The following is a 22,486-nucleotide window of genomic DNA, read 5'->3' as shown; positions in this document are numbered from 1 at the left end:
CACTTCCGGCCTCTTGCCTCCTCTGTTCTGTTTGGTTCCGTGGCCGGAAGCGCATCTATGCCAGGCGCCATTTTCCTTAAGGGCAGAAGGCAAGGTTTGTTGTGGGCAGGGACTGCTACCAGGAGAGTGGTTTTCCGTTCCCCTTTCCAACTTCTCACCCTCCCTTCTCCCCTCAAAGTGTCCAAGTCTCTGCCCAGCCTAGGCTTAGCTAGCTTCCAATGATGGCAGTGGCTGACGCCTGTAATCCCGACACTTTGTTAGACCGAAGGGGTGGGATCTCTCTTAAGACCAGGAGTTCGAGACTAGCCTGGGCAACATAGGGAGCCCCACCCCGCCGCTTCCTCCTCCCCGTCTCTACAAAATAAAAAAATGAAAAATTAAAAAAAAAAAATTTAAAAACCTAGCGAGGCGTGGTGGCACACACCTGTGGTCCCAGCTACTTCGGAGGCTTAGGTCGGGGGATTGTTTGGGCCCGGGGCTGCAGCGAACTATGATTTATCGTGCCACTGCACTCCAGCCTGGGCAACAGAGCGTGACATTGTCTCCTAATTAAAAAAAAAAAAGAAAAAAAGAAAAAGAAAAGAAAAATCCAGATCATATCACTTTCCGAGTTTAAAAGCTTTCCAGACCCGGTGGGGTGGCTCACGCCTGTAATCCCAGCACATTGGGAGGCCGAGGCGGGCGGATCACAAGGTTAGGATATCGAGACCATCCTGGCTAACACGGTGAAATGCCGTCTCTACTAAAAACATAAAAAATTAGCTGGGCATGGTGGCGGGCGCCTATTGTCCCAGCTATTTGGAAGGCTGAGGCAGGAGAATGGCGTGAACCCGGGAGGCGGAGCTTGCAGTAAGCCGAGATTGTGTCACTGCACTGCAGCCTGGACGACAGAGTGAGACTCCGGCTCAATAAATAAATAAATAAATAAAAAGAACTTCAGAAAATAGAGCAGAAAACCCAACAGAGAGAAAAGCAGACAAAGGATAGGGAGAAGCATTTCACAAAATGAAAGTGAAAATGACTAATAAGCATATTAAAATAGTCTCAACTTTGTTAGTAATCAGATCTATGCAAATTTAAACAATAATAATGTACTACTTTATACCCTTAAGATTTACAGGAAATTTAAAAATTGTATGATATTGTTGGTAAGCCTGTGAGGAAACATGATCTTGCTGATGGGAGTATAAACTTTAGTCATTCTGCATATATTTTGGAAGTACTGAATCACAAGTATATAAAAAACTTACAAAAATGTGTATGGTAGGTAGCGTTATACATAAAGCAAATACTTAGATACATGAAAGTCAATTTGATATTTAACGAACTTGTAGTTCAGAAAGGTGACAGTTTCCTGCATTATATGGTAAATCTCTTTGAAGTCAAGAACCGTAGTTTATCTTTGTATCCCTGAGCACTTGGCTTGCTGGTAGATATACCATAGCTGCTGTTGGTTAAATAGAAGCATAGTAAAATAGTTTTTGGTTTTTTTTTTTGAGGAATCCCGCTCAGTCGCCCAGGCTGGAGTGCAATGGCGCGATCTCGGCTCACTGCAACCCCCACCTCCCAGATTCAAGTGATTCTCCTGCCTCAGCCTCCCGAGTAGCTGGGATTACAGGCATCCACCACCAATGCTTGGCTAATTTTTTATTTTTGTAGAGACAGGGTTTCACCGTGTTGGCCGGGCTGGTCTCGAACTCCTGACCTCAGGTGATCCACCTGCCTCGGCCTCCCAAAGTGCTGGAATTACAGGCATGAGCCACTGCGCCCAACCCGTAAAATAGAAGTTTTTAAGGTAAAAAAAAAAAAAAAATTTTTTTTTAAGGAAGGGGGTGTCCAATCTTTTGGCTTCCCTGGGCCACACTGGAAGAAGTATTGTCTTGTGTTACACATAAAATACGCTAACGATAGCTGATGAGCTTCAAAACAAAACAAAACAAAAAATTGCAAATAAAACTCACAACGTTTTAAGAAAGTTTACAAATTTGTATTGGGCTGTGGGTTGGACAAGCTTGTTTTAAGGAGTTGCAGAACCCATGGACTATTTAAGAAAAACTTAGTAACATTACATCTACTGTTTCGTGATCATAGTCACACAATTTATAGCTACTGAACAGGGATTACAAATCAGAGTCACATGCTTTTGTCCTTTATTTTTTAATATGTTATTTTCTCTAAGTGTTTGGTATAACATTCCATGAAAAACACAGGGCACATTTTAACTTTAAAGAAAATTCTTTGAAGAGTGGTTGGGAGTTTGTCATGTTCATTCTACCTTAAAAAGCATTTGACTAATGATGTTAGAAGATCATTTTTCTCAAATATAAATAAGTTTAATCTGGAATTCTATATTCTCCAATTTCAGTCATTCATGTATCATCTACCCAATGTTTTCCATATCCATGTATGACTATTATTTACTTCATATTTTTCAGCAATTTGTTTTTCTTACAAAGTTGATTTTTTCCTAAATTAGCCGGGCGTGGTGGCGGGCACCTGTAGTCCCAGCTACTCAGGAGGCTGAGGCAGGAGAATGGCATGAACCTGGGAGGCAGAGCTTGCAGTGAGCCGAGATCGCACCACTGCACTCCAGCCTGGAGGACAGAGTGAGACTCTGTATCAAAAAAAAAAAAAAAAAAGTTAATTTTTTCCTAAGTAAAAATATTCAAGAATCAAAGTGTTGTGCCAATGAAATTTTATACCACACAATTTACAACCATGAAAATAAAAACTACATACCATATACAATTATTATTATTTTATTATTACTATTATTATTAGAGATAGGATCTCACTTTGTCTGCCCAGGCTGAAGTGCGGTGGCACGATCAATAATAGCTCACTGACGCCTTGAACTCCTGAGCTCAAGCAATCCTCTCACCTCAGCCTCCCAAGTAGGTGGGACTACAGGCACACACGACCATGCCTGGCTAATTTTATTTTAAATTTTTGTATAGTTGGTATCTCACTATGTTGCCCAGGCTGGCCTCAGGCGATCCTCCTGCCTTGGCCTCCCAAAGAGCTGGGATTATAGGAGTGAGCCCCCACACCCAGACACAATTATTTTTATATGTTTTTCACTTTATGAGTCTAGACTGTATCTCTAAGGTTCATCACAGATCTAACATTGTGTCATTCTAGGTTCGGTCCTTCTACTTCAGCATCTTAGTTGCTCACTAACAATGGATGAATGCTATAAGGAATTTAACCAGAATATTGTAACTATAAAGAAGTTATTAAGATGTGTGCCATAATGTTCTGCTTAAAATCTAAAATAGACACATTCAAAATTTACAAATTCAGCACAAACTGATGCCAGGCAGGTATATATAAAATATCTGCAGGGTATACAAGCAAGTGATGTGGGTATGGCATGAAGGGAGTAACTTATTTTAAGAGTTTGGAGAACAGATGGAAGGAAGAATCAAAACAAATCTACTCTATCTTAGTCAATATAGGCTACTATAACAATGTACCATAGACTGAGTGGCTTATAAACAACAGAAATTTCTCACAGTTCTGGAGGCTGGAAGTCTGAGATCAAGGTGCTAGTATGGTTAGGTTCTGGTGAGGCTCTCTAACCAGATTGCAGACTGACTTCTCATTGTATCCTCACATGGAAAAAGGGTGAGCGCTCTCTGGGGTCCCTTTTATAAGGGCACTAATCCCATTCGTGAGGGCTCCACTTTCATGACCTAATCATATACCAAAGGCCCCATCTTCTAATACCATCACACTGGGGATTAGGATTTGAACATATGAATTTTGAGGGGGACACGTTTAGTTCATGGCAACTTACCTTGTTAGTTGGGAAAACTTTAATCTTTTGAAACTTTCTGAAAACCCAAGTAAGATGAGTTGTAAAGATAACAGTAATCAGCCATAGAATATAATTGCAGAAATATGTATTTTAAAAAAGATGAATAAGGCCGGGAGTGGTGGCTCATGACTGTAATCCCAGCACTTTGGGAGGCTGAGGCAGGTGGATTGCTTGAGCCCAGGAGTTTGAGATCTGCCTGGGCCTCTCTTATAAAAGGAAAAGAAAAACAGAAAAAGACAAATAATGCCATTGTGGACATAACCACAAATGAATAGGGTAGGCAGGAAACATGGGAATTCTGTATGCTCAAATTTTAGCCAACCAAAATCCAGAACAGCACGGTGAATAGCTTTAAAAAGAAACAAAAAATTACCCACCAGAAATTACATTTGCTGAATATGATTCCAATTTCTGATTTCAGCTTTACTTTGAAAAGTAAAGGCGAAAATATCAGTAATTCAACTGCAGGATTTTTCAGTAGTGGATACACTCTCCAGACAAGATATTAAAAACTAGAAAATTTTGAGTTTTCATTCAAAATATGTACTATTCATTACACTTTTGGAATGTCATTCATTCAGCTCAATATTTCTAGCAAGGGGAAAAAAGATGTCAGGTTAGATTCATTTGCCTATTTAAAAACAACAAAGAACACACTTTTAAATGTTCTGTTAATTTCTTTTAAAACTCTCTAAATAATCACCCATCATAAAGTATGGGAATAAGATTAGTAGATACTACAATATTCTTTTCCAGCAATGTAAGAAAATTTCTTTTTGGAATGAATAAATTACTCTTCACAAATTTATTTTGGGTTCAGATAGCTACCACTTTAGCACCAAAGTTACTAAAGAGAATTAACTTAATAAGGAATTGGTGGTGACTGATGCTTTAGTATGGAAATTCATTATCCAGAAAATTATTTTTCAAATCACTAGTACAAAGTAAATTCCTAACAACTCTAATAGTCTTAAAATCTTAGTTTTTAAACTTACAAATTGGACATATAACTCTATATAAACAGGTAAACTATATGTGAAAACTTTTAGCTTTGCGAATTTGTTTTAAACCATGAATGTACACCATTTCTTAGATGTGAATGTTGTCTTAAAAGATTAATTTATGGAAAGCCAAATTAACATAAGGAATATATGTAATCCCATAAACTCAGTGCCATAATAAAAATTCTCTTCTGACACTCTATCTTTAGTCAACAGTAATGAGGTTAAAAGTTATAGGCAAGGGAATATATATCCCAAAATTTGTTTTATTTATTGGGATGAAACTGTTAATTGTATGATATACCTGACTAACACAATTGGCTTCTCCACTGGGTTTAACAGGTGATCTTAAGTATTTATTTTCACTTAAATTCTTTTTTTTTTTTTCGGAGACGGAGTCTTGCTCTGTCACCCAGGCTGGAGTGCAGTGGTGCAATCTCGGCTCACTTCAACCTCTGCCTCGGGGTTCAAGCAATTCTCTGCCTCAGCCTCCCGAGTAGCTGGGATTACAGGTGCCCACCACCACGCCCAGCTAATTTTTGTAGTTTTAGTAGAGACAGGGGTTCACCATCTTGGCCAGGCTGGTCTTGAACTCCTGACCTCGTGATCCACCCACCTTGGACTCCTAAAGTGCTGAGATTACAGGCGTGAGCCATCGTGTGCATCCAACCTCACTTAAATTCTTAATGAATATTGATATTTTGGTAAGCCAATCTACTTCCCAAGAAGATGGTGGCCATTTGATTTTTTTTAGCTCTTTCAAATTTATATAACATATGTTTTTGTTTTTTTCTTTTGAGACAGAGTTTCACTCTTGTCACCCATGCAATGGCACGATCTTGGCTCACTGCAAACTCTGCCTCCCGGGTTCAAGCAATTCTCCTGTCTCAGCCTCCCAAGTAGCTGGCATTACAGGTGCTAACCACCACACCTGGTGAACAACCCACTAGATCTGTATAAGTCTATCCTGTAGTCCTTTCGGCCATTTGATAGAAATTGAACAGGGAGTCAGAAACTGGGAATCAGAGTTTCCAAGTTCTTGCTCACCCCATGACCTTGGAGAGATGTTTGTCCTTTTAAGAATCTGTTTCCTCATCTGGAAACAAAGTTAAATTTTGTTGTCGTTGTTTTTTTAGTAGAGTACGGGTTTCACCATGTTGGCCAGGCTGGTCTCGAACTACTGACCTCAGGTGATCCGTCCACCTCGACCTCCCAAGGTGCTGAGATTACAGGCATGAGCCATCGCACCCAGCCAACACATGGTCTTTTTAGGCATTAAAATTCCATTAAAAAATTAACACAGCAGCTTGGAAAATATACTAAGTCTCTTGTAAAAGGTAGTAAGACATACAAGAAAAGTGAAAAAGTGCCAGGATTAAGTAATTCAATGCTTTGTAAATCAGATTTAAGAATTTGGATTAGTGCTAGTCTATTTAAAAAAAAAAATAGCCTGCAACAATTCAGCAAACAATGGATTAGAGAAACTATGAAATTGACAAACAATATGCAATTCAGAGAAATGTAAGAAAGGTGATTTAAAACGGTAAAACTGGCAAATTTACAAGCAGGAAGAGGCTTTTTAGTGAACAACCATTTTCAATTTCTGGAATACAGGGAAATGTTTTGGAATTTCAAAATAACTCATTGTAAGATGAAGATTTAAAACAGCAAGAAAAACAATAATGACCTGTCACTACTGTTCACTGCTGCCCAGAACCTTCTACTGAAGTGTTAATAAACATCATCAGTCATGTAATCTCAGACTTGAATTGTGGTGCAAGTCACAAGAATACAGTGAAAATGTCTGTCTCTGAAGTTAAAAACTACAACAACAAAAGTAGGAGTGTTAATTTTTTTAGGTAGGTTTGTTTTTCTGAAGTTCATTAAAAGACTGGCTGGGCACGGTGGTTCACACCTGTAATCCCAGCACTTTGGGAGGCCGAGGTGGGTGGATCACAAGGTCAGGAGTTCAAGACCAGCCTGGCCAAGATGGTGAAACCCCATCTCTACTAAAAATACAAAAATTAGCTGGGTGTAGTGGTAGATGCCTGTAATCCCAGCTACTCGGGAGGCTGCGGCAGAATTGCTTAAACCCGGGAGGTGGAGGTTGCAGTGAGCCGAGACCACGTCACTGCATTCTAGCCTGGGTGACAGAGGGAGGCTCCATCTCAAAAAATAATAATAATAAATAAATAAAGACCAACTACTTCAAGCAATTTATGGTCAATCATTGATTTAAAAACGGCCAAGGCAAAAAGGTTTTGTGGGACAAACTGTCATTGGGATAGGTCCTTAAACTGCAGATTCATCAAAAAGTACAAAATTATGCTGGACACGGTGGCTCACGCCTCTAATCCTAGCATTTTAGGAGATCCAGGTGGGCAGATCACAAGAGGTCAGGAGTTCAAGACCAGCCTGGTCAACATGGTGAAATCCCATGTCTACTAAAAACACAAAAATTAGCTGGGCGTGGTGGCACACGCCTGTAATCCTAGCTACTTGGGAGGCTAAGGCAGGAGAACTGCTTGAACCTGGGAGGTGGAGGTTGCCGTGAGCCAAGATCACGCCACTGCACTCCAGCCTGGGCGACAGAGCAAGACTCTGTCTCAAAAAAAATAAATAAATAAAGTACAAAATTTTATGGTTCTGAAACTTGGATTTATGTCTCTTTGAGTAGCTGCATTGCAATCTTTTCTTCTCTTCTCTTTTCTTTTTGAGATGGAGTCACCCAGGCTGGAGTACAGTGGCGCGATCTTGGTTCACTGCAAGCTCTGCCTCCCAAGTTCACGCCATTCTCCTGCCTCAGCCTCCCAAGCAGCTGGGACTACAGGTACCCGCCACCACGCCCGGCTAATTTTTTTGTATTTTTAGTAGAGATGGGGTTTCACTGTATTAGCCAGGGCGGTCTGGATCTCCTGACCTCGTGATCTAAAGTGCTGGGATTACAGGCATGAGCCACCATGCCCGGCCCACATTCTTTTCAATTACTAACACTTGATCAAAATGTAAAGCAGCAAATAGATTTAAAAAAAACAAACAAACCAAGACATTACTTAAGGTGTTTTTCTGAAAATCTAATTCCTGGAGCTAGATGTATAAAAAGCATAAAAACAAAATTATCAAGAACTAGGTTAATTGTTAGGTAGTCACAAAAAACATCCCAGGGACAAAGGTTAGGTTTATGTAGCATAGTGTAATGGAACCATCACTAGACTGTAAACCAGATAACCTGGATCCCACTCCCATATGCCATAACTGGTTATATGTAATTGGCCTCATAGTGACCTACATTTCTATTTCTGCAAGAAACTTAGAAAACTAGAGGCTTTAGACCAGATGCTTTCTAAGGTTATCTTACAATTTAAACTGTTACACTTTTAAGTCTTATGAGAAACATTTGTATCAGCCCTAACAGGAATGTTATAATTAGATGGAATGTGAGTTGCTAGGAACAGGTATGCACATACAACAAAATAGTCGGGATAAAAATAATACCTTCTAAGAATACTTGCAGCCACCATTGTCAAAACAGACTAAATTCTTGAAGTAGGAAAACCATTGGTCACAAATTGATCTTCCACTTGTATCAATAAACCTAAAAAATAGTATTGTTAGCAGTGCTTGTTAAATTTGAGAGCAATGATACACATAATTCTGTCTTCTTTGTACTGCTGTTTCAGACTCTGCTACTGAATTATGTTCCCTCCCAAATTCATATGTTGAAGTCTTAAACCTCAGCACCTTAGAATATGACGTTATTTGAAGATCAGTTCTTCAAGTTAAAAAGATGTTGGGAGGGGCCCTAATCCAATATGACTGGAGTCCTTATAAAAAGAGGAAATTTGGCCCAGCACGGTGGCTCATGCCTGTAATCCTAGCACTCTGGAAGGCTGAGGGGGATGGATCACCTGAAGTCAGGAATTTGAAACCAGCCTGACCAATGCGGTGAAACCCCGTCTCTACTAAAAATACAAAATTAGCCCAGCTGGCGCCTGTAATCCCAGTTACTCGGGAAGCTGAGGCAGAAGAATCACTTGAACCCGGGAGGCGGAGGTTGCAATGAGCTGGGATTGCGCCACTGTACTCCAGCCTGGGTGACAAGAGTGAAATTCCATCTCAAAAAATTAAAAAAGAAAAAAAAAAGGGGGGGAAATTTGGGGACAGACTCGCACACAGGGAGAACACCATGTTAACATGAGGCTATCCATCTACAAGCCAAGGACAGACCTGAAACAGATCCTTCCCCTACAACCCTCAGAAGGAACCAACTCTGCCAGTAACTCCATTTTGAAAGTCTGGCCTCCACAACTGAGAGACCAAAAATTTCTGCTAGGCAACTCAGTTCGTAGTAATTTGTTATGGCAGCCATGGGAACTAATATCGATACTAATTTACCATTTTATTGACAAACAAATATTGTTAAGCTATACATTTTCATGCCAGCAACCCATATCTCCCAGATCTTCCTAACTTTACATTAAATACTTCAGTGGGTTTTCTGTCAATAAACAATTTGACGTCAGAGATTTGGGCAAGAGTCAGCATAATGGCTCATTCCTATAATCCCAGTGATTTGGAAGGCCAAGGTGGGAGGACTGCTTGAGTCCAGGAGCTTGAGACTGGCCTGGGCAACATAGTGAGATCTCATATCTATAAGAAATTTAAAAACAGCGGGCATGGTGCCACATGCCTGTAGTCCTAGCTATGCAGGAGGCTGAAGTGGGAGGATTGCTTGAGCCTGGGAGACTACTGCCTGGGAGCTGTGATCAACCACTGCACTCCATCCTAGACAACAGAACGAGACCGCCTCTAAGGAAAAAAATATTAAGTCTGTGCATGAATTTATGGTTCCTCAACAGAAAATGAAACATCAAGTTATGAATGAGTTATGATAGTTATTTATTATTGTGTAAGCCCTTATTAGTTCCTCCCTCATCCCATCTTAAAATATTCAACAATAGACGGGGGCTCAAAAAAATTTTTTTTAAAAAACAGACTGCCATGAAAACCAAATCTTTTCTTCCTGTAATAACAGTGGCTTCCTAGTGTTATTTCTTATTAATGAGAGTATCCGTGGACTTAATTGTATATTGCATTTTAGTTCTAGTCGTGTAATAATTTAATGACTTCATACACAAAAAAACTAATATTGTCTTGAGTTTTAAAAAGAAAAAGTTACTAGCACCCACGGTTAAGGAAGAAAAACTGCAGCTCATTTCAATACATTTGTTTCTTTTCAATTCATGAAATCGAGCACATGCAAGAAACAGGATGACAGTCACCAGGAGTGGTTAAAACTACAAACTATCACGCAATTGAAAATACCACATTAAAGATATATTTATATACTGAAAATGGAGGAATGCCAATAAAATTTTATAATTTACAAAAGTTACCTGTTAAAGGCAAATTTCATAAGTTGTATTTACAATCATCCATTTAATCATCCCCAAAAAAAGGCTGAATTTATTATTTTAAACTTTCTGTAAGTTAAAGAGAATAATCAAGTTGTCTCATGGACTGGAAGGTGACTTATTAATTCCCTTTCGTTTCCAAACCTCATCAAGCAGTCACTACATTTATGAGGTAAGTCAGCTGAGTGCTTGAAATCTAGATGAATTTTAAGATCTTCAATTTGTCCTGTTGAATATTCACAATATTGACATAAATAAATCCCTTCAGATAAATGTGAATTTAAATGCTTGCAATATTCTAGCATACTTGAAAAGCCTTTCCCACAGTCATCACAAACATGAGGAAAAATTTTAGTATGTTCAATAGCAACATGCCTGTTAACATTCGTATGAAGTCTACTCCGAAAACCACATACTTGACATACAAAGAAATTTTTACATTTGTCAAAGGTAATTTTGCTTAAGAGGCTATACTGTCCATGTTCTCCATTGTTATACTTATCACTTAACTCTATTAATTTACATGCATGCTCATTTACCACATGGCTATGCAAGTCTTCTGGATCATTAGTTTCATGTTCACAGAACTGACACAAGTACTGTTCATCACAGCTATGCTCCTGGAAATGTAGGTAGAGTTCACTGCTTGAGGAGAACTGTACATCACACTGTTCACACCAATAGAGGTGATCACTAAAATGGGTGTCTGCAATGTGCTGGCTGAGGTTCTCAAAAATTACTGTCTTATAATCACAGTATTTACAAATGTAGGGATCCTCTTCATGTAGTTTGGCATGTTCTATCAGAAGCATATTGGTAGAGAAACTTTCCTTGCACACTCGACACACATTTGAATCAGTACGTTTATGCTTCAGGATCATATGCTGCTTTAAGTCAGAAAAATATTTGCTGTTAAACTCACAAAGTTCACATTTATAGAGGCCACTGCTATTAGCTCTCAGTAAAGGCCATTTCTGCTGGGCAGTCACATTCAAAGCTTGGCTCTTGTCAAGAATTTTACAAAGTTTAGCTGGTGGTTCTTCATCAGTTTGGTCTTGGAGACTCTCAGAGGAATTGTTTTCTGTCTCTATATCATAATCCTCAGAAATCGCATGCACTTCTACAGCAATTGGAACATCTTCAGCAGTGTGAACTTCTATAGGACTCTCCTCTTGGGTTTGCTGGTTGACTGATTCAGGTGAGTCACACTCTTCATCACAAATTTCAATATCAGCAGATTTTTCTGAAGAATAAAACAAACTTATTATATGACTATAACTAAATAAGATCTGTGAAATACAACTGGGCAAAAAGAAATTTATTGCATGCACTTTTTTTAAAATTCACCAATACAAAATGTATCAATGCTATTAATTAGTTCCCCCAACCTGTAGAAAAGGCAGTGTGGTCTAGAATTCTAAGTACAGGACTGGGAACCAGGTAGTTCTGATTTCTGTTTCTGGCCTTGATTCCATCTGCAAATTTTGGCAAGTCATTTGATGTCTCGGTATCAGAATCATCATCTGTAAAAAGGAATTTGGAAGAATACTTATTATTTATATAATCAAAGCATTAATTATAGAACGAAGCATCAATTTTTAAATACAATTTTGAATTCCAACAGGAACTAAGACTTGGATTTAGTCGCAAAAAGAAAATTATCTATATACCTCAGACACAGAAAATCTGCTCAAACAAGCAAATGCTTTAGAAATGATGCCCCATTTGAACTAGGTTACACTTTTTGAAGTTTCTTAGGATTTTAAGTTTAAATTACTGAGTTTCAGTAAGTCTTTATACCCGCAGGTCAGCGCCAGTGTTTCAAAGGTAGCACGGGGAAACTGAAATACAGGTTAATAGAGAAAATTGGGCTTCAATATTTTGCGAGGGAGCAAGTTTTGCTCTGTCTACCAAGGCTGGAGTACAGTGGCATGATTGTGCCTCACTCACTGAAGCCTCAAACTCCTGGGCTCAAGTGACCCTTCAGCCTCAGCCTCCTGAGTAGCTAGGACTATGGGCATGCACCACCAAGCCTGGGTAATTCTTGTTTTTTGAGATGGGGTCTTGCTATGTTGTCCAGCCTGGTCTTGAACTCCTGGCCTCAAGTGATCCTCCCACCTTGGCCTCCCAAAGACCTGGGATTATAGGCATGAGCCACCACACCCAGCCCATCATGTTTTCTTAAAATAGACTTTATTTTTTACAATAGTTTTAGAATTACAGAAAAATCTGAGAGGATAGTATGGAGAGGTCCCATGTATCCCAGTTTCTCCACTACTGACATCTAACATTAGTATGGCACATTTGTTAAAATTAATGACCAATACTGGTATCTTATTAATAAAGCCATCTAGATGTCCTTAGTTTTTAACCTAATATCCCTTTTCTGTTCCAGGATACCACATTCCATTAAGGTGCCATGTCTCTCTAGACTATTGTTGGCTATGGCAGTTTCTCACTCCTTGAGGAGTACTACTCAGGTATTCTGTAGGATGCCTTGCTAATGGAATTTGTTGCTTTCTTTTTTTTAAATGATTAGGCTGGAATTACGGGTTACTGGGAGATAGACCAGAGGTAAATTGCCATTTTCATCACTTCTTATTAAGGGTACATACTATCAATATGATTTATGGTTGTTGATGTTGATCTTGATCACCTGCCTTAAGTATTTATCAGGTTTCAACACGTAAAGTTGTCCTTTTTTTTTTTTTTTTTTTTTTTTTTTTTTGAGATAGAGTTTTGCTCTTGTTGCCCAGGCTGGAGTGCAATGGCGTGATCTCAGGTCACCGCAACCTCCGCCTCCCAGGTTCAAGCAATTCTCCTGCCTCAGCCTCCCGAGCAGCTGGGATTACATGCATGCACCACCACGCCTGGCTAATTTTGTATTTTTAGTAGAGACGGGGTTTCTCCATGTTAAGGCTGGTCTCGAACTCCTGACCTCAGGTGATCCGCCCACCTCCGCCTCCCAAAGTGCTGGGATTACAGGCGTAAACCACCGTGCCTGGCCTAAAGTTGTGCTTTTATTTTCCATACCTTACCCTTTGTAAGAAGTCACTATGTGCAGTCCATGTTAAGGAGTACAGACTTACATTCCATCTCCTAAAGGGACGAGTAGCTACATAAATAATCTGGAGTTTTATTGTTTCTTGGCCTTTTGGTTAAGTCTAATAATTTGGAATTTTTCTGCACAGATTTGCCTCTTCTCCTCTATTTAATAATTTATAACAGCATGAATTCATGGATATTTGATACTCTGGGTTATAATTTTTTGTCCTCAAATAGGTTTCAGTTTTGGCTACTGGGAGCTCTTTAAGTTGACTTGTGCTCCTTTAGCATGCCCCTGTCAAGTGCGTGTGTTTGGGTTTTTTTAAGTACTTTTCCTATTTTCCGGCACTACAAAATGCTCCAGGTTCATCTTGTATATTTCCTGCCCCAGACCTAGAATCAGCCATTTTTCCAAGGAGGCCTAGTTCTTTTCACTAAAGAATGGCATTAGAAACCAAGACCTGGGCACTCAATGTGCTCATGCTCACTGCTTCTGGGTGTCATTTCTTTTAGGCCCTCTCAGCTAACAGAGCAAAAAGTGTGTGTGTGTACAGTACCATATATATATAGACACACACATATCTACAAGCATTCTGTATGTAGCCATCTGAATCTATAGTAAGCTAAACATGAATTCATACTGATGTCTCCAACTCTACATGATTTTTGTAATTTGTATTTCTGTTCCTGTAACGGGAGCTCAAGGGAACTGGGACAATCTGGTTGCAGAAGAAGTTTAAGTGCAAGTTGTAAATTGTTATCGTTCACCAATGCTCTAGAACAGAGGAGCCAATAGAAGATCCAAGATTGAAAAATACCAAATCAACCTCTGTTCTTTTCTTCCACACTATGTGGTATAGCTGAGTAGAACTGTGTCTAACAGTATTCTTAACCTTTCAAGATAAATACTCCCAACTCTGAGTCACACCTGCTTTGCCACCAATTCCTAACCAACTAAAGTGGATTTAGGACTGAGAGCCATGGCTCAGCACTCTGTGAGGCCAACATGGGAGGACTGCTTGACGCCAGGAGTTCAAGACCAGCCTGGGCAACACAGCAAGACCCTGTCTTTACAAAAAAATTTTAAAAATTAGCCAGGCATCGTTGTGCATGCCTGTAGTCCCAGCTACTCAAAAGGCTGAGTGGGAGGAATGCTTTAGTTCAAGAGGTCAAGAATGCAGTGAGCTATAATCCATGGAGTGAGACTTGTCTGCATGGGTGACAGAATGAAGACTGTCTCCCCGCAACCCTACTCCCTTCAAAAAAATGGACTTACGAGAGTACACTTTTTTATTTATATATCAGAAATAATGTGAAAAGTTAAAATTATAGCCGGGCACAGTGGCTCACGCCTGTAATCCCAGCACTTTGGGAGTCTAAGGCTGGCAGTTCATGAGGTCAGGAATTTGAGACCAGCCTGACCAACATGGTGAAACCCTGTTTCTACTAAAAATACAAAAATGAGCTGAGTGTGGTGGCGCGCTCCTGTAACCCCAGCTACTCAGGAGACTGAGGCAGGAGAATCGCTTGAACCCGGGAGGCAGAGGTTGCAGTGAGCCGAGATCACGCTGCTGCACTCCAGCCTGGGTGACAAAGTGAGACTCCATCTCAAAAAAAAAAAAAAAAAGGAAGAATTAAAATTACTTGCTTTCTTAAAAAAATACAACTTTGCTTTCTTATATTGTAACAAATTTCAAAGACTTGTCTGTTTTGAAATCATCAATCCACATTTTAGCCACATTTTCAAGTAAGGAATAAAAAATGTAAAAGCAGTTTAAAGAAACATATTTTCAAAAATATTAGATATACCTTTGTTGTCAAAATATTTTAAATCTGGCTGTCTCATAGAACAGACACTGTAACAATGATCAGAGAAAATTCCATTGAATCCATCTGCAATTCTGCTTATTCCAGAGGAATCTGAACATAAAACAAAATGAAAAATATTTCAAGCACAGTAAACATACACATTTAATGAGAAACTTCCCGTTATCTAACATACACAGATGTTCTTAATGTTACAGTATCTGTAATGAAAATACTATATATTTTCAACTTTTAAAGCTTTTATATTTCAGATCTGATACTGACATTGGACTTTGAAAGAACCACAAATTACATACTTTAAAACGTAACAACTTTGAAATACACAAGGATACATTTGTTTTATACTCAGAATCACACAAAATAAAAATATATGATAAACACTGTATTAACTGCACAAAACAGTGAAATAAACACCAGGAAGGTGTGCCATGTCATGCAGAGAAAGGTTATTACATAGGGGAAATGCTGAGGACCACTTAGGGCTTCTGAATATAGTCACTTCAAGTCTTGTATAAGAAGGGCCAGTAAGCAGTATACTAGGATTAATTTCTTCAGAAATGAAGAATGTGTAGGCTGGGTAGACTAATAGGTAAGACTGAGATGGTCCCAAGTAAATGTATACGAGGTGTATGAGAGATGGCCACAAAGACCCCTTTTCTTATACTGCCAACACAGCAGAGCCAACCTCAATCAAAGGATCTAAAATTACACAGTCATCCAGCCTGGCCAGCATGGTGAAACCCCATCTCTACTTTAAAAATACAAAAAATTAGCTGGGTGCGGTGGTACACGCCTGTAATCCCAGCTACTTGGGAGGCTGAGGCAGGAGAATCACTTGAACCCAGGAGGCAGAGGTTGCAGTGAGCTGACATCATGCCACTGCACTCCAGCCTGGGCTATAGAGTGAGACAATGTCTAAAAAAAATAAATAAATAAAATTACACATTCAGAATGAATGAAAGTTTACATTTCCAAAAGTAATAGAGAGGATAAAGTCTTTTTTCCCCAATAATGTAAAATATTTTCTACTAAGGTTGTCATTACTGTGTCTTAAGCACAGCTTAGGAATCAGACATGCAAATCCCAATTATGCTATATAAGTAAATAACCTTGGCTATCTAATTTTAAGTATTTATAACCCATAGAGTTGTGAGGAATAAAATAATGTCTGTAAAGTTCTTATGTGTGCCTAGCACATGGCAGACAATAAGGAATATATATTCAGAGAATGTATTTAAACCGTTCTTTTACCTAAAAATTGACCCAGATACTTAAGTCTTATCTGATCACTCAGGAGAAAATGGATGAGAATATAATTTTGTGGGAATTAATCCATACCCAACTTCAAAATAAATTAATTACATGCTGACCTGAATAACGAGAAGGGTGTAGAGTCTTCCTTTTTCTTTTTTTAGGATACTCATTCATATCTTTTCAATCTAAAAAATGAAAAAAAAATTAACAAATATGTTACAAATAACAACTGTTAATGCCATTATAAAAATTCTAACTGAAGAATTTACTGGCAATAACAAATATGTGAGCCACTTGAAAATCTATGGTATAACAAAAATGTTAAACAATGCCTCTGTTTGTATTTCAGATTGTTTTCCAATCAGGTTTCAAGGCAGAAACTGATTTCTGTTTTCTTTCTTACAGAGGTTAAAAAATTCTTTTTCAAATGTTGATATAAATTGTGAGAACTGGATAATTACAATAAATCAAATGCTTAAGTCATTTTGTGTATATATAAAAAAAGAAACATTGTGCCTATGGCACCACATTAGGAGTTTTATAGGCACAATTCCTACCATTGGAAATATTTTCACGTAGTTTTCAAGCTAAAGGTGGAGACATTTCCTTTAAAAAAAAAAATATCATCACAAATATGTACCGGCCTCCTGGCTTCCAGAAAAAAGTACTTCATCACATAGATCAGAATATAAATAATTTTTAAGAAAAAAATCATTTTCCTATTTATGAGGTCACATTCAACGTTCCACTGAGAACACAACAGGTGCAGCAACCATTGTCCAATTAAATTCTCATTAACTTATAAAATTAATTAGTTTCAATACAGTCCACTTACTTGGTGTAATTCTTACTACTGGAGTGAGGAAAAATGAATTATAATAAGTTTCTGTAGATGGTAAAAAAATGCCTGTAAGTAAAACATGAAAGAAGTTAGTAAGCAAAAAATATAGGTCATTTCTGGTACTGCATAATACAATGGTACCAGATCTTTAATCAACTGGAAAGTTATACAGAACTAATTAAGATACACTATTTTGAAAATAATGTACTACATACTAAAAACTATATATTGATAAATGTGATTATATGTAAATTTCCACATTTCTTTGAAATGATTCACATTCTACAGTTTTTTTTTGAGACAGTCTCACAACTGACCTATAGTTAAATCTTTTGATACCAAAATAAAAATATGAATCTGAATTTATTCATCCATAAGGAAAGCAAGCATAATGAAAGCAAATCAAATTATAAACTTTTTTTTTGTTTTTGAGATGGAGTTTTGCTCTTGTCACCCAGGCTGGAGTGCAATGGTTCGAGCTCAGCTCACTGCAACCTCAGCCTCCTGGGTTCAAGCGATTCTCCTGCCTCAGTCTCCCAAGTAGCTGGGATTACAGGCGCGTGGCACCACACGGGGCTAATTTTCGTATTTTTAGCAGAGATGGGGTTTCACCATGTTGGCCAGGCTGGTCTCAAACTCCTGACCTCAGGTGATCCGCCCACTTCGGCCTCCCAAAGTGCTGGGATTACAGGTGTGAGTCACCTTGCCTGGCCCAAATTATAAACTTTAAACTGTTACAGTCCTTATAGATTATTTATTTAAGAAATAAAAGTGGCTGGGCACGGTGGCTCACGCATATAATTCCAGCACTTTGGGAGGCCGAGGTGGGTGGATCACCCCAGGTCAAGAGATCGAGACCAGCCTGGCCAACATGGTGAAATCCTGTCTCTGCTAAAAATACAAAAATCAGCTGGGTGTGATGGTGCACACCTGCAATCCTAGTTACTCAAGAGGCTAAGGCAGGAGAATCGCTTGAACCCGGGAGGTGGAGGGCTGCAGTGAGCTGACATCACGCCACTGTACTCCAGCCTGGGTAACAGAGCAAGACTCCCTCTCAGAAACAAAAAACCAAAACAAAACAAAAAAAAAGAAAGTAAAAGTGATAATAATTTACTGACCACCAATTATGTACCAGGCTGTGAACATACTTTATCTCATTTAATCCTATGTAATCATATGAGATGCACATTTCACATCACCCTCTCAAAATCATTTACTTCCTGCTATTGATGAGGAAACTGAGGCACAGCAAAGTCAAAGCTAGACACTCAGTAAATGCTGGGGTTGGGATTTGAATAAAGGTTTACTCAATTTTATTTATCAATCTATTTATTTATTTGAAACAGAGTCTTTCTCTGTCACCCAGGCTGGAGTACAGTGATGCGATCTTGGCTCACTGCAACCTCTGCCTCCCCAGCTCAAGTGATTCTCCTGCTTCAGCCTCCTGAGTGGCTGGGATTACAGGCGCCCGCCAGCACACCCAGCTAATTTTTGTATTTTTAGTGGAGACGGGGGTTCACCATGTTAGCCAGGCTGGTCTTGAACTCCTGACCTCAAGTGATCTGCCCACCTCGGCCTCCCAAAGTGCTGGGATTACAGGAATGAGCCACCGCGCCGCCTATAATGCTCTTAACATCAAGGTGATACACAAGACAAGTGCTCTAGTTGAGGTGCACATACTATTTTTGCTGCTTCGCTAAGTTCTGGGTATAGCAGCACTAAACTGATAACAATACAGCAAGGAATAGTGCTTTTTCAGTTTATTAAACATTTTCCTAACCCTTATTCTACTTCATCTTCAAAATGGTCCTGTGAGGTACATGGAGGAGTTACTAACAAACCCATTTACATTTTGACTGATATGGAAACAGCCTTAGTGAAAGTTAAGTCAACTAATAAGTGGGAGAACCAGAGATGAAATGCATGTACATCTTGCTTCCAGTTCTTAGCTACCAGGTGGGAGAAGGGAAAGGGAATACCCTAGAGAAACCGATAACCATGAAATGTACAGAAATGATACCAATATTTAAAATGCCTCACCTCGCCGGGCACGGTGGCTCACACCTGTAATCCTAGCACTTTGGGAGGCCGAAGTGGGCAGATCACCTGAGGTCGGGAGTTCAAGACTAGCATGACCAACATGGAGAAACCCCCTCTCGACTGAAAATACAAAATTAGCCGGGCATGGTGGCGCATGCGTGTAATCCCAGCTACTTGGGAGACCGAGGCATGAGCATCGCTTGAACCCGGAAGGCGGAGGTGGTGGTGAGCCTAGATCACATCATTGTCCTACAGCCTGGGCAACAAGAGCGAAATTCCATCTCAAAAAACAACAACAACAACAACAAAAAAAACAAAACCAAAAAAAACCCAAAAATGCCTCACCTAACAATGTAAACAATTGTTCCTTGAGTAACCATCTCAATTCACTGCACTCAAAATTTTAAAAAAGAGCTATTACTATCTTTATATAATAAACTAAAATTTCAAGACTTATTAGTACCTCTTTTGTACACTTCCAGGATTCATATAGCCCAAAGCTTCACACTTCACGTTCTAAATACTCTAAAAGTATCAGGGAGAACACTGAAAACCGTCAGACGAACATGTTAAGTAGTCTCTTGTTATTTCAGAATGTATCTCAAGTTCTTTAGAACTTGAAGAATAAAAGTAAGAAAAGAAAACCAAGCGTGGTATTAAAATTAACGTTGCAAGCTGGCCTGGATTCAGGCTGTTAGTTGAGAGGAGTAGGCACACGGATCAGGAACGGTTTGACTCCTACTTAGGGCGGAACAATATCCAAATGTCCATCGGACTTCCTTTCAGCACGATGGTGAGATGCCTATTCAAGATCAAAAATGCTAACCATCCTTCATTTTAGCAAACATTTTTATGTGCCTTTTGTGTGCATAACAGCCTTGAAAAAACTTAAGCTTTTTACTCAAGGACATCAGAAACATTTGCCCACTAGTCTTCTTAGCAGGAAGATTCTGAATCACAAGCAACTTATCACACAGTTCCCCCCTACCCCCGAAATACAAACGACATATGTAACACATGTCACTGCAGGAAAATCAGAAAAATGTTTTAAAAACTTTATATCACCTAGAAACCAACATCTTTCCACCTGTCATTTTTTTCAACCAACAAGAATGTCTATGCACAAAATACAATACATACAACAGGTAGTCAGCAATTATCAAACAGATAAACATTTTAAAAGGCTTTTCATGCAATGTGTAGTCTTTCTTCCTAATTGGTATAAGATGTCTTTACAGTAAATAACTCCATTTTTAACGAGTTTAAAAAGAGTTAAGCTTTCTTTTTCGTTCTCATTAAAATAAGTATACGCTTTAAATTGTAAAGAATGGAAACAAAACATGTTGCAGGAAAGCCTGAACTAGAATCCACTACACGTCCAACGTGGAGGCAGTCTTTACTGCAATACCACACGGTCACTCAATACTTGATTCGCTATTTTTCAGTCCGGCATAAATCTTTCTCTTTGCAAAAAAAAAAAAAAAAAAAAAAAAGTATAAACTGCTTCAAATTACTCGTTTCCCTAGGCAGTGCTTAAAAACAAAACCAAAAAAGGGTTTCTAAGCACTGTAATGAGTGGAGCGACTCTGGGCTGGAGGCTTTGGGCGCCAGCATCGACGCCTGCTCTCCGCGGCTACAACTCTTTGCGCGAGCCCGGGGATTCGCCGCCGGAGGTCACGAAGCCGCCGGGCAGGGCCGCAGCGCCAGCGAGGACCGAGGGGCGTACCGAGCCCGGACGCAGCCAGACAAATGCCAGTCGGAAGCGCACGGCAGGAGTCCCCGGGACTTAGCTGCCTCCACCCCGGCGCCACGCACCAGCCTCGCCCGGGCCCAGAAGTCGGCGCCGAGACTCCCAAGCCCCGACCCCAAAGGTTCCGTAAAGACAACGGCAGTAGGGGGCCGAGGCGAGCCCGGCCAAGCCGTCCTGCGCAGGGGGTGGAACTGCCACCGGGATGGGGGAGGGGAACGCCATCCCGCCATATAACGAAGGCAGAGTTTCCGTGTAAAGGGAGCTCCAGTCTCTCCCGCCCTCTCCCGTTGGAAGATGCGCCCGCACGCCCGCGTCCCCTGGAGCAGTCCAGCGCCCGGCCCACCCGCTCCTCCCTCATACTCACCAGTCAGTTCCCCCGGGCCCGCCCGGCCGGCCCACGCGCAGCTCAGAAGCGGTGGCTGCCGAGGTGCCGGAGCGCGGGCGGAGGGGCCGCGCGGTCCTTCCCGCGGACGCACGGTGGCGGGCAGCGCTGCTCCGGCCCTAGCGCTCCCCCGGCCCTAGCGCTCCTGGACGCTGTGTTGGGCCCACCCCTCTCCCTCCCCGCGCGCTCCACGCCCTGCGCGCCGGGTCCCTGGCGTAGGCTCGGCGACCGCACTGCCTTGGCCGCCTCGGTCCGCGCCTGCGCCGCGCACCTCAGGGGCCCGCCGAGAGGGCGGGGAGGTGACGAGGTGAGGTGGGGGCAGGGAGCGGGCTGCGCCAACGCACCGCACACGCGGCCTGGGAGGGACCACCGACCCGCAGCCCCGGGGAACGCCCAGCGGCCCGCGCCCCCTGCCGGAGGCCTTGCGCCGCCGCAGTCTCCTTCTGGGCGGGGAAGAGCCCCTCCCGAGCCCGGAGGGTGAGCCCACTCTCTAGGATTGCTCCACGCCAGGCGGCCAGCGAATTTACCCCCGCCCGCCTCCAGCGCCCCCTCGAGCCCTGGGGAAGTGGGAGAAACGTGGCGCGCAGCGGCAACTTTCCCCGCGCTGCTCCTCAGGGGAAAGGACGCGAATGGTCTTGCCCAGGTTAGGCAAAGCAGATGGCATTTCACATCCCAAAGTGTGCCAGCAGCCTGTTGGGGACAAAAAGGCCGAGGACCGCGTCAAGGTTTACTGAGGCCACACCAGAGAACCACCCAGGGCTGGAATGCTGCCCTCAGGGCAAGAGGGTGAAACCTGAAGACTGCGAGTCGGTGTTGGGTTTCACCCGATTCCTTGGCTCGAGAAATAGTGGAATGAATGAGGAGTTAAGGGGGACTGGACTCGACGATTTAAGTCCTTTCTGACTTTGACTTGCTTTGAGCAGCTGTGGAAATGATTAAATTACGCGAGCATAAATAAATTTGTGAACATGGTTCCATAAATGATCTCTGTGCAAGTGTGGTGATATGTTTAATTCAATCCTTTTGATAATGAGTTGAGGTTTTTAGTCACATTTTACAAAATAGAAAAGTAAATGTGTGAGAAGCTAAAGACTGGGTCTTAATTCGTTTTG

The 22,486-nt window shown here is 40.9% G+C and overlaps 1 protein-coding gene across 2 annotated transcripts; it reads right to left on the bottom strand.

Moving 5' to 3' along the window:
• Window positions 1–9,701: 9,701 nt before the first annotated feature.
• ZNF639 (zinc finger protein 639) lies at window positions 9,702–21,688 on the bottom strand. Of its 2 annotated transcripts, none has more exons than XM_050778316.1 (6): window positions 21,357–21,688; window positions 17,197–17,268; window positions 16,478–16,546; window positions 15,090–15,200; window positions 11,624–11,758; window positions 9,702–11,478 (listed from the first exon to the last, which is right to left on the bottom strand). In XM_050778316.1, the coding sequence occupies exons 3-6, from the start codon at window positions 16,533–16,535 to the stop codon at window positions 10,325–10,327; spliced, it is 1,458 nt and encodes a 485-aa protein (XP_050634273.1). In that variant the 5' UTR covers window positions 16,536–16,546; window positions 17,197–17,268; window positions 21,357–21,688; the 3' UTR covers window positions 9,702–10,324. The 2 variants fall into 2 exon arrangements, with proteins under 2 accessions (XP_050634273.1, XP_050634272.1); XM_050778315.1 differs by lacking the exon at window positions 21,357–21,688 and adding an exon at window positions 19,243–20,540.
• Window positions 21,689–22,486: the final 798 nt, after the last annotated feature.

Source organism: Macaca thibetana, chromosome 2, assembly GCF_024542745.1.
Source record: "Macaca thibetana thibetana isolate TM-01 chromosome 2, ASM2454274v1, whole genome shotgun sequence".
NCBI classification, from domain to species: domain Eukaryota; kingdom Metazoa; phylum Chordata; class Mammalia; order Primates; family Cercopithecidae; genus Macaca; species Macaca thibetana.
This window is presented reverse-complemented; position numbering and strand designations above follow the sequence as displayed.